Raw genomic sequence first — 12,504 nt, forward strand, 5'->3', positions numbered from 1 at the left:
GAGAAGAAGATTTTTGAAATTTTAGTCAATTTGACCCTTTTTGGCCCCGCCCCTCAGGCCCCTGGGAGCTTGGGACTAAACCGGCAACCATTTTTGTTGACCTTTGTCAAAGGAAGGTCCCTGCAAAATTTCATTGAAATTGGTTCAGGGGTTTTTGAGAAGAAGTTGAAAATGTAAATTGTTTACGGACGCACGACGGACGACGACGGACAAAAGGCGATCGCAATAGGTCACTTGAGACTTTGTCTCAGGTGACCTAAAAATCTTAAATGAATTTGCGATGTAATTCCACATTCTTTCAATCTTTGATTACCTTCCTTCAAACTTAATTTATTTCACATTTTTTCCAGAACATTTCTGCTTTGTACCATGAATAGCAATTAGGAGCAATTAACACTTATAGATTACTGACCTTGAACTTAACAGCAAGTTGTTCTACACGGGGTTCATTTTCACTGAAGTCCTGTGAAGTCCAACACCAGGCAACCTCTGAGGTATTCAATGGCTTAAATGCGAGGTCAGGGGTCAGCCAGTGGTTACAGGCCAGCTTAAATATCTGTTCTCTGCGTAGTAACAACCGTATCTTTCCTACAACAGAACACACACACAGTTACCATGGTTACAGATATTTTATTACTGTGGAAGAACAATGTTATAAAAGTGAACAGACAAGAATACTGTTTTGCTTGTCACAAATTAATTTGTCATAAATATTTATAATCCTCATACATTTATTGTAAATTGAAGTATTAAGGATACTTGCTCCACTGCAGGCAAAACTTTTTGATAATTCAACTGTAGTTTTTCATGCAGGCAGTGACCTCCTCTTAATTTCATTTTAGATATGGCTTGCAGAACTGAAGCAAGTGACTACCATTTACCAGGTAGCTCACCTGGTCTAGGGTTCAAATTCCAGTCTGGTCCCATTGTGTTTTTGACCGTCCATTTTTTGTTCATTTTTATTTATGTTAAAAAGAGAAAGTCTGTAACATTGAATTATAAGCTCTAAAAATCTGTTCAATGCACTAAGTTTTAGTGATAAAATTTATGTATTTTGTATGTATCCACTGCACCGTCTGACCACCTTTCAATACATATATCTTGCTTGATCTGACCATCAATATTCAAAAATGGAAAATAAATGCACTGAATAGCTATCATTTGGCATTCATGATCAATACGGTTAACCAGTGGAAGATTAAAACTGCTATGTTAAGTGGCAGAATAGTCATGAATAGGTAAGATTTGGAAATTACAAAGTATTTCTTGTGCAAGTGTGACCTACCTGTGGCATGTTGTTGGAGGATCTTCATCTCACCACGGCCTTTCTCCTTCCACTGGCTGACATCTTTGTCAAACCGGAAAAGTTGGGCTCGGATGCTGAACAAGGCATCAAAATCCTCCTCACCTGTCAACAAGTGTGATCAGGTAAATGACATTTGTAACAGCTGATAATTGAAACTGCTCAAGAAATTTTAGCTGTGAGTTTGTGTTAATTATAATTAGATTCCTTAATCATCAATCATAGGAAACAATGACAGGAACAACAATCTCGTAAACTAAGGGCCAGTAGGACCTTGGGACACTCATGGTAAGAGGCATATCCTGGACTGCTATTCTTCTCATTTCAATTGGCTCAGAAAATATTATCCTTTGGAATTAGACAAGAACATGCTATACACACCATGAAAACTCAATATGCCTCAGCCAATTAGTGACCAATGAGGCTATCTTGCATTGCAAAAACACAAAATGGATCTCGGACCGACCTGTTTTAATCTCCACAAGATCAGGGAGGGCAACTATTGGCTCGAAGTGTGGGTCATGACCTTCGACAACTTCATCTTCTCCATCTCCGTCATGCGTCCCTCCATCTTGGCTCTTAACACCAAATAGCTGTTTGCCTGCCCCTGACCAGCTGAACGGCTTATTTGCATCTGTAACACCAAGTCAAGCAAATACCTAAGGTGTATGTCTAGCTAAAAAACATGGTAATAAAATAATGTAGTCTGGAAACGTCAGTAAGCATTTAGATGTGGGGGAGGGAGCATATGAGGTTAGGACATATACCCGACCCTTTGCAAAGTTATATGGCATCGGGCCTTGTAGATTCAGATGAAAATAGGGAAGCATCAGTAAAGGTTCAGAAAACATTAATGAAATTTTGACCTTTGACCCCTTGTCATAACCTTAACATTACATGTTTTGCTCAAGATCATTTTTGTAGTCACTGTACTGTTTTAATTCTTCAGCTTATCTTTATATCACCTGTATGTATATACATGGTAGTATGTTTACAATGATTTATTCCATCACACAGTTTGATGTTAACGAGGCATTCCTTGGCTGCGGACTTATGAATTCTCTGAGGTGTATTTGGTGTCATGTCAAGGCTATGATATTTCAATAAGGTGGCACTTTAAAGTGATCTCTTTGTCCTTAGACTGTCTTCATACAACCTTAGCTGTTACAAGGATACAAGACCCTAAACCAAGAACTACATATCATTGGAAAATCGGAAGATTAAGAACTATCCACAATACAAAATACACACATTTTTCTTGTGGTATTTTCGTGTCATCATTTCCATATTGTTTATCAGGCATTTCACTTTTGTTGTGTGAAAAAGAATTCCCCAGACTTACACCATCTGTCCTGTCCCTTCTTTGACCAACAACACATGTAATACATAATATTATGTAATGGGTAGGTAAGATGCAAGTATGGTGGAAATTTGGTTGGTGTAACAGTTAGCACTTATACTTCTGTAAAAAAGGAGGTAATTGCAAAACTTTACATCGATGTGACACTGCCGCCAGAACATCCATCACAGGCAAGACAAAAATGTGATTTAAACTTTTAGCATTTATATCTTAAGAGTAGACTTAATATTTTCAATTCACATTAGAATTTGAAATTAAAGTCAAATTTCAAACTAAATTACTTAAATGCTTTTCACTTATGAAAATGTATGCTGTTAAATGCTTTGCTTTCATGAACATCAATATCCTGCCATACTCGTTAAAGATAATGGTATAATGTGAAACCATTAAGAAAACACAACAACTTTGAACTTGGATTAACAGGAAAGTTTGATTAAAGAACATTGTAGCCATGCACAGTACTTGTTGAACTATGTAAATGCAAAAGGGTGAGGCACCTTAAACTTATGGAAACTTATTGACTTGATGTTACGTACCTTTTTTGAAGGCATTCTCTGAGCCACTTTGTGCAGCCAGCAGAGAGAAGGAAAACTCAGCTGCTGAGTCTGTAGTCTGACCACCAAAGACAGTTCCTCCTGGACTGACAGAGTGGTCGCCACTGTCCTTTGGTGTACTGCTCGTCTCTGATGCTGATGCTGTAGATTGGGTGCCAAATGAAGAAGTATGAGGCACAGAACCAAACAATCCTTTACTAGAAGAGGCAGCTGTAGTTGGTGTACTGCCAAACAGTCCTCCAGTGGGTGGGATAGTTGTAGCTGGTATGGAGCCAAACAAGCCTCCGGTGGATGAAGCTTTTGTAGATGGCAGAGAACCCAACAATTTTCCAGTGGCAGGGGTACTAAATATCCCATCTGTGGATTGAGAACTAGGCTTGGCACCAAGTACTGGATCAGACGAGGGAGTCCCAGATGTAGAACTAGCACCAAATACTGGTCCAGACGAGGGAGTCCCAGATGTGGAACTAGCACCAAATATTGGACCAGACGAGGGAGTCCCAGATGTGGAACTAGCACCAAATATTGGGCCAGACGAGGGAGTCCCAGATGTGGAACTAGCACCAAATACTGGGCCAAACGAGGGAGTCCCAGATGTGGAACTAGCACCAAATATTGGGCCAGACGAGGGAGTCCCAGATGTGGAACTAACACCAAATAATGGGCCAAACGAGGGAGTCCCAGATGTGGAAATAGCACCAAACACTTTATCAGCAGAGAGGCCACCAAAAAGTCCTGATCCTGCACCTTCCCCGCTTCCAAACACACTGCTTGTCACAGCCTCGGACTTACCAGACGTGTCTCCTGATGACTTACTTGTGGTGATGTTATCTGTATGGTAATATGACACACATTGAAAAAGAAATGTCACCTCATACACAGGTGCCAGCTACTACAAATGTCCATTATTACATGCTGATAGTGATGGCAGACAATCACACCCACCATTGTTACTTGTAACTTTCAATAGAGATTGTAATGACCTGCATATATTGATAATAATCATAACTTGTTTATAGGAGAAAAATGTGTTACATACCTTTGGGTTTAATAGCTGGGTCGCCTGGCATACTGTCTGTGCACCCTCTGCACCCACGACATGGTTCACGAGACAGGTACAGATAGAAGTGGTCGGGTAACATATATTTCCTGGCCTCGGCAATTTGTTCCTTGGTTGCCTTTTCCTCACCAACAAACACAACGTCCTGAGTTTTATCTGGGACTGAGGGGCTTTTAACCTCCGATGACCTGGCCACACTGGGAGCTTGCGAGCTTTCTGGCTCAGCCACCTGGTTCCCAGACTTTTCTCGCGCTATGTCAAATGCGTCAGCAAACTTCCTTGCAACTTCAGAAGATTTGAACCGGATGGAGAACTGCTCCATGTTTGGCGTTTCATCAGAGAAGTCCATGGCAAACCAAATGAAGGCCTTACCATCTGTCTTAGGCATGGGTTTGAGCATGAGGTCAGGTGTAATGTAATGATGGCAGCATACCTTCAGGATCTGTTCTCGGCGCATCAGTAGACGGGATTTCTCAGTGTCCCTGTTGTATAGGATCTTGACATTACCCAGGCCTCTTTCTTTCCACTCCTTCTTGTCAAAGCGATACAGTTTGGCACGGTGCTCAAACAATACTTCATCCTCCTCCTCTCCTGTTACTATAGAAACAGCTTCAGGCAGAGCCACAATTGGTTCAAAGTATATGTGATCATCCTCACCTTCTTTATTCTGATAATAATCGGTCTCCGGAGATTTGGGAGACGCTACTCCAGGGGATTTTCCCTGAGCTCCAGGTGTAAATGTAAACTGGAATCCAGACGACATTGTTGACTGCTTGGATTCTGGTGTTTTGGGCTCTGTTGTAGTTTTAAAGGAGAACCCAGATGACATGGGGCCAGATTCTGTTGGAAAGCTGAAAGTTGCTGGAGCTGCAGTCGAATCAGATGAGGCCTGTTGAGGCAGATCTGTACTAGTTTTGCCCAAATTGAAATTGAAACCTTCTTGAGTAGCCCCAAATGTGGTAGATTTTGCTGATGGCTGTGCTGGGGCTATGCCTGAACCGATTCCTGGAGTTGTTTTGCTTTGAGTTGATAATAGGGTGGTGGAGGAGGCGGTAGTGGTACTGATTTGCTCGGATGAAATGGACACCGGTGTGGCCATATTGAACTTAAACCCACCTGATGAACACAAAAAAATACTATAAATACATTGCATATTGAAAAAAATGTTAAGAAAAGCACTAAGGTAATCATCAATGAGCCAATACGGTTGGACATGATCAGGACTAGACAATAAGGTAGCCCAATAGCCTGAGACTAGTGAAATCACCAGCTGAACTAGCAGCGGTTCTAAAAACCACTAGCCTGATTGACTAGTCAAATTTTGATATCAATTGCTTATCTTGTTGAATAATATTGGCTTAGTGGAATTTGCACTTGGACCAGTAAAAATTTGGAACTACTACCCAAACTGACTAGTGGTATTCAAAATTAATTTCTAACTCTGCATGATGAAATGGCTTTTAACTGAAATGACTTTTCTGATACTGTTTACAAAGTTGTTACATAATATGTAGACCTATCACAAGAAAATTTGGGTGCAAACTAGAGTAAGAAGTGTCTTACCTGCACCACCAGCTGTGGTGGAGGTGTTACTAGGTAAAGAGGCTGTCTCTGTCTTTTTGAAGCTGAAAGCTTCAGTCTGTCCAAACATAAATCCAGCTGATGTTGGCTCTGTAGAGGCTGTAACTGGGGTAGATTTGGTCTCCTTGTCCGATGCAGTTGATGGAATTCCGAACTTAAAGCCACTAGTTGCTGGTGCACCGAACTTAAAGCCAGTCTGCCCTACCGAGAATGGTGCTGCAGGTTTGACATCCTCTGGTTTGAGTCCAGGCTTAAGGGTACTACAGGCCACACATTTCTGGACATCAGCTTTGTTAGACACATAACATCCCTCACATTCCCAGTTCCCTGAAGCAGGTCGGAACATCTCACTTAATGATTGCTGGCCAGGTTTACCACCAGCTGCTGGTTTTGACACTGATGGTGTTGTTTTCGTTTCCGATTCAGCAGGGGCTTTTCCAAATTTGAAGCCACCGCCTGATGATACTCCAAATTTGAAACCACTCGAAGCAGGAGATGACTTCACATCAGAGGATTTTAGTCCAGGTTTCAATGCCTGACACGCCACACATTTCTGTACATCGGGTTTGTTAGAGACATAACAGCCATTACATTCCCAACTACCTTCCTCCGGTCTGAACAGTTCCCTGAGTGTCTGTCCTGTTGCTGCCAGATTTGATGCCTCCTTGTTTTTAGTTTGTGCCACTGCTGCAGGCTTAGCACCAGGTCTAGGCGTATTACATGCTACACATTTCTGAATATCGGCCTTGTTTGAAACATAACATGCTTCACATTCCCAACTATCTGCGGGGGGTTTAAACATCTCTGCGAGTGATGTTGGACCTTTAATATGTTTTTCTTTTTTCTCAGCTGTAATTGAGGAAGACGGTGGTTTCTGCTCCTGTTTTTGAATTTTCTTCTGACATTCCTCAAATGTCTCCTTGAACAAATTTGCCTGATCAGGGCTCTTAAACCTGACTGCGAGGCGCTCGGTCTTTAGCTCACCTTCAGCATAATCCATGGCTGTCCAGCACCATGCTCGGTCAGAGTTAGCCATGGGAACCAGCTTCATTGCTGTTGTGAGCTTGTGATTGGCACACAACTTCAAAACTTGTTCCCGCCTCATCAGGACCCGTACCTGTCCTGTACTGCGATGTCTCAGCAGCTTTATTTCTCCAATGCCTCTCTCCTTCCATTGGTTAATGTCTGGGTCATATCGGAAAAGTTTGGCACGCTCTCCAAATAACTTTTCTTCCTCTTCCTCTCCAGTTTTGATCTGGCAGAGAAAACTTGCATTTTTAGATTTTATTGAAATCAATAAAGAACTGTACAAAAGTGCTTGTCTTACGTGAATTTCTTTTAGAAGTTAACCCTACTGTATTTTGAGATTTGCTGCAGTACATCATGATCAAACTGTTGCAAATTGAATTTACTGGCAACGCGGAGCAGCCAGTAAAACAGATATTTGTGATTGTATAATCATGATATACCGCCGCAAATCTCAAAATACAGTAGGATTATCAACATTCTAATTCATATCAGCTAAAATCACCAAAAGAAACCGAGTTCATGTTTTCTGGATCTCTCTGCCATGGATTAGTAACGTCAGGAACAGTCAAAGTGAGGTGGAATTACATTGACCTTCCAGGTTCACTACTGTTTGTGACATCATTAATCATCAATTTCACAATGTATCGTGTTAGTCGGATCAATGATGTTATTTACAATTGCCATCCTGGCTTCATATGCAAAATAAAACTTTGAGGTTGGTATATCGTGGTTTATTTTTTGATTGACCAATCAAATGCCGTGTTACATCTCAAATGAATTAGAATACATCATTTTCTTTTAAAAACCATAACAATGATACAGATGTGTCAATTTAGTACTTACCTCAACCAAGTCTGGAAGGTCAATGATGGGTTTAAAGTCAACTTTGGGTTCATACTCCTCCACCACATCATCATCATGTCTGCCCGACGACTTAACAGGACTGGTCATAGGGGACTTCTGCACCCCCGTACTGGTAGGTCTGAACATGCCCGACTGTGAGGAAGATTTAGTCAGACTGGCAAAATCTGTGAATGGAGTCAGATTCAGGGAATCCATCCGAGGGCCAGAACTGGTCCCAGAGGGAACCTCAGCACTACGTAACGGGGACTGATGGATGTCGGAGGTGTCCGGAGACTTGGAGGCAGCCATTAGACTGGTAAACAGGGGCACACTACTGGGGGTGGAGGTCTGACCTAAGGACACCATTGACTGAGGCTGGCATATCGACACTGGCTTTCCTGCAACAAAAAGTTATCATATTTTTTATTTTTTTTAAGGCTATTTTAAAATTAGTATTTTCGGTATGAACATTGAGGGGGATATTGTAAAGTTCATTTTTCTCGTACCTGTGGGAATATATTTATTTTGGGGCTATAGTTATTGAATTCAGGGCTCTTCTCTTAGACACAACTGCAGGCTGGGGATTGAGAAAATAAAGCACCTTTTGGCCTTCTGTTGCCCATTGCATGTTGTAAGAGGCAACTAGTGGGGAAACCCCCTGCAGAATTGGGAATTTGCTTTTGTACCCCCTATTTTCGTGGCACGTGGATTTATAGATTTGTCAACAGTAAATGTATCTTTTGGTAACTTCTGATTTAAATTTCATACAGCTGGGTTTGAAAGTGTCATTTCAAAAGAAGGTCACCATTACTTCTTCAGAAATAGCAATACCAAACCTTAACTGTCAAAATCCAAGACTCTGATCAGTCTCAAAAAAAAACATGCATAACAAAGGACCAAGCGAAACCTACAAAATTATGTAATATAAGAAAGATCTGTTGTTGACTTCTTGAGAAACAGCAGTTACAAGAATTGTTTAAGGATGGACTAAAACGAAGGGTGATTTGAAGTCTGATAGGGTGCTAAAAACATGTTTTTTTCTAGCAGCATGGTTTTATGGATCATGAGAGGGGATAAGGGAGCTTTATGACCTTCTTCTCCCACAGCAGAAGGAGTATCTCAAGGGAAAGGAAGGGCGTGATTGCTGGAGTCTCCAACCACTCACGGGATGGTTGGCAGGTCGGTATTCAATATTAATTATATATTCAAGTATTTGTTCAATCAGCCACTTTGTTTGGCTTCATTACTGGGATCCTCTTAAATGTGTCCACACCAACACAATGGTTCGTTATAAATTATTGGACACTGAGATAAGTGGTGACAAGATTAAAACTTCCAAACTTGTTTATATGAATATTTATCACAATGAAGAAGTGACTTAGTAAACTTTCAATAATAAGACATTTTTTTATAAAGTTTTAACTTTTAAAGCATCACTATCGTACCATTAAGAATTCCCTACCATATAATCTTAAGTCCAAGCCAACACCTACCTTCAAACAGACTGTCCTTGTTTGTTTGAGCCATATTGGACTGTGCCTGCATACAAGAGGTTGCCAGGACATTGGGAGGCATAGAGACAGTTGTTGTAGTGACATCACTTGTCGGTGATCTTGTCAGGACGGCCATAAGAGCCGAGGGTTGAGATGCGGGCGGTATTACAATCCCTGAGCGACTGGTCATCTGGTATGTGGGATCCTGGGGATTAAACATGGCTGCTGACGACTGGGGGAAGGAGAAAAACCCTGGCCCTGGAAGTGGTTGTGTGGGTTGTTGAGATGTTGGGAGGCGTGGCCCCTGCATAGGTCCCATGCTAGGTTGTTTGATAGTGTATTGCAGAGACGGGCCTCGCAGGGCGTTGGCAAACATACCGGGCTGTGGCATTGTCTGACCTTGTTGACCAGGGGGGGTGTAGGTGATAGTTGATTTCCCTTAAAAAAAACCACAAAGATATGCTTTTACATCAAACCATTAAGCAATTTTCTATGAAAACAAACACCTCATTTGCTTGATTATGTTATAATAATGACATCAAAGAGGTGAATGTTTCTGTTCTTGCTATTAAAATACCCAAGTCACATTCTGAAGTTCTCACCCAATAGCCCTATGCAGTGACCAAAGCTTTTACCCGGTAACCATGGTTCATGACTCAAGTATTTACTTTTTAGCATTGACATTGTTTTAAAAACTCACCCTCTAGTCCTGCGCGGTGGCCAAAGGGCCACTCCTGACCGAGCTGGGCCTCGTTGTACATGTTGTGGGGAGGAGGCTGTGAGCCGTCATCCTCGTAGTACTCTCCATCAATGTGGTAGATGTCATCCTCCACAATATCATTCTGGTGTGACATCTGATTCATGGTTGGTCCCACAGGCGGCTGAGGTGTCAGTCGGTTGGCAGGGGGGAATGGACCCATATTCCCGGGGTAGGGAGCTAGTGGTGCTCCGGGGACAGGGGACATATGGTAACCATAGTTACCGGGAGGCATCCATGATTGTTGTTGTGGGGGATAATACTGTGGAGGCCTGAAGGGGGCAGGACCTACAAATCTTCCTGCTGCAGAGCCTCGGAACGAGGCCAGGAACTCCTGTAAATAAACACATTACCATATCAAGTTTAAAATTGTGAAAACGGTTTTTTTTTAAACAGCAACATATTCCTGACAAGGAAAACAGAAGTGTATAATGGTGAGCCTGTCTCAGGATATGGCATAATTCTTATTTGGGTTTTTTTGCTTTTCAAATTAGAATAGCTAGTTATCAGATAATTTATTTTTCGACACTAATACGTATACACACCACATACTAAATAACACAACTTCTGCTGTTTGTTTGCTGATGTGGTTTTTGAAGTTAAAGTGGAATATTGCATATTAGTGGATACAATATTATCCGACATAACACAGCCTGGAGTAGGATGTTCTGTCTTCCTTATCTTGACTGTGACTGCCCTGTGTATACCCTCCCCTTTCCACTCTGTGTGGCTGTTTTACTTTGTATATATCCTGTTTGTAATACCCTATCTGAACCCTCTCAGTTGTAACTACTCTTTCATATCCTCTCATCCTTGTATTGTATACCTTCATCTCTTTGAGTATGTCATTGTTCTGAGCCATCTCAGCCCTCATCTCCTCCTGCATAGTCCTGATGGAATCCTGCACAGTCCTTTCCCAGTGCTTTTTAGATTGCTCCTGAAGTTCAATGAGAGTGGCCATCTTTTTCTCCAGTGCCCAGATTCTGGCATCAAGGCGCTCTGGGCTTGGGCGCACATGCTGACTTGACTGCAACACGGTAGACAAGCTGTTGTTCAATGACAGGCTAACAAGTCATCCAATATTTTCAAAGCTTCACTAACAACTTTGATTAATCATTAATTATGGCTTATTCATTGTGCAAATCACATAGATCAGAAGATAGACAGTATTCATAAGATTGATAAGATAGAACCAGCACAGTCTTACCTCTCTCCGCTGTACTGGTGCTGGGGTGCTCTGCTCAATGATATTACTAGCCACAAAACTGGGAGAATCTTTGGGGAAGAGGGACAATGGTGCTATGGAGCCCCCAGCCCAGGATCCACTGACATTGGCATTTCTGCTGATGGGCGTGCCATTCTGTTCCACTCCCGGGGTAGTGTGGAAACTCGTTGGTGTGCTAAAACTTGGTGTATCGTCATTTAAACTGTTGTCAGCATTGTTGTTTACTGATATACTATCTATCAGTGCTGTGAGGGAAAACATGACAAACAAACAATCAGTAAAATAGGTCACAAAGGTTCAGACACATTATTGAAGATCTCCACTCTTGATATTTCCAAAAGTCCACGTACTTACATACACAAGATATTTGTTATACAAATGATGCACGCACGTTCACACGAAAAACTAAATGCTTACATTCCTACTACCATTACAGCCTGTCCTGACATGTTCATTATTTACATGTAATACTATTCACAGAGGAATCTTCGCCAATAAGTTCATAAACCCCAATGATCACTATACTGCCAGTTAAAACTGACCGGTCCAATGGTCTGATGATTACTATCACCAGACCACAGGCTAACTTACAGGTTCCAGTGGGCATCTGCATTCGCTCTAGTAGACTGACTACCTCATCCAAGGTATTGGGGATCTCCTTGTGCAGCTCCTATCAACAAACAACAGTCAAATTAAGCTTGACAAAAGAGTTCTAATACTCTGTGTTGTGTCCTTAATAAGTGTATGACCTTTCATCTCTGACAGTAACTTACATGCTCCCTATCATTTCCCCTGTATGAGTGTGATATTTGACCCCTGGCTGTACCAAATGTTCTGTGTCCCTGAACGAGTTCAAACTTTGACCCCTGTGTGAACTTATAGCTCTGTCCTCCTGTATCAGTATGAACTTGACCCCTGGCTGTATTTATAAGCGATGTGTCTCCTAAGAGTATGAAACTGACCCCTGTTCTTGCATACTGTGTTCCCTATGAACATGACCTTAACCTCTGCCTGTACTTGTGTGTTGTGGCCCCTGTATGAGTATGACCTTGACCTCTGACTGTACTTGTGTGCTGTGTCCCCTGTATGAGTATGACCTAGACCACTTCCGGTATTTACAAGTGATTGGCCCCCCCGTGGAGTATCATGACATTAGCCTTTGGCTGTATTTGCATGCTGTATTCCTTATGAGCATGTCCTTGACCTTTGCCTGTACTTGCATGCTGTGTCCCCTGTATGAGTATGACCTTGACCTCTGACTATACTTGCATGCTGTGTCCCCTGTATGAGTATGACCTT

General features: G+C 41.9%; 1 protein-coding gene across 3 annotated transcripts in view; it reads right to left on the reverse strand.

Annotated features, from left to right (window-relative positions):
- LOC110455517 (E3 SUMO-protein ligase RanBP2-like) overlaps positions 1-12,504 on the reverse strand; it is a 37,224-nt gene that overhangs the window by 9,016 nt on the left and 15,704 nt on the right. For 2 of the 3 annotated variants that reach the window (XM_021505697.1, XM_021505696.1), the window contains exons 19-30: positions 11,797-11,875; positions 11,188-11,450; positions 10,807-11,007; positions 9,924-10,314; positions 9,224-9,661; positions 7,731-8,128; positions 5,841-7,113; positions 4,257-5,393; positions 3,200-4,048; positions 1,770-1,937; positions 1,286-1,408; positions 413-588 (exon numbers count right to left, since the gene is read on the reverse strand). In XM_021505697.1, coding sequence (XP_021361372.1) covers positions 413-588; positions 1,286-1,408; positions 1,770-1,937; positions 3,200-4,048; positions 4,257-5,393; positions 5,841-7,113; positions 7,731-8,128; positions 9,224-9,661; positions 9,924-10,314; positions 10,807-11,007; positions 11,188-11,450; positions 11,797-11,875 — 5,496 coding nt within the window. The remainder of the gene's footprint in view (positions 1-412; positions 589-1,285; positions 1,409-1,769; positions 1,938-3,199; positions 4,049-4,256; positions 5,394-5,840; positions 7,114-7,730; positions 8,129-9,223; positions 9,662-9,923; positions 10,315-10,806; positions 11,008-11,187; positions 11,451-11,796; positions 11,876-12,504) is intronic. The other variant, XM_021505698.1, reaches the window with a different exon arrangement.

This window comes from Mizuhopecten yessoensis, unplaced genomic scaffold, assembly GCF_002113885.1.
Source record: "Mizuhopecten yessoensis strain PY_sf001 unplaced genomic scaffold, ASM211388v2 scaffold8233, whole genome shotgun sequence".
In the NCBI taxonomy this organism is placed as follows: domain Eukaryota; kingdom Metazoa; phylum Mollusca; class Bivalvia; order Pectinida; family Pectinidae; genus Mizuhopecten; species Mizuhopecten yessoensis.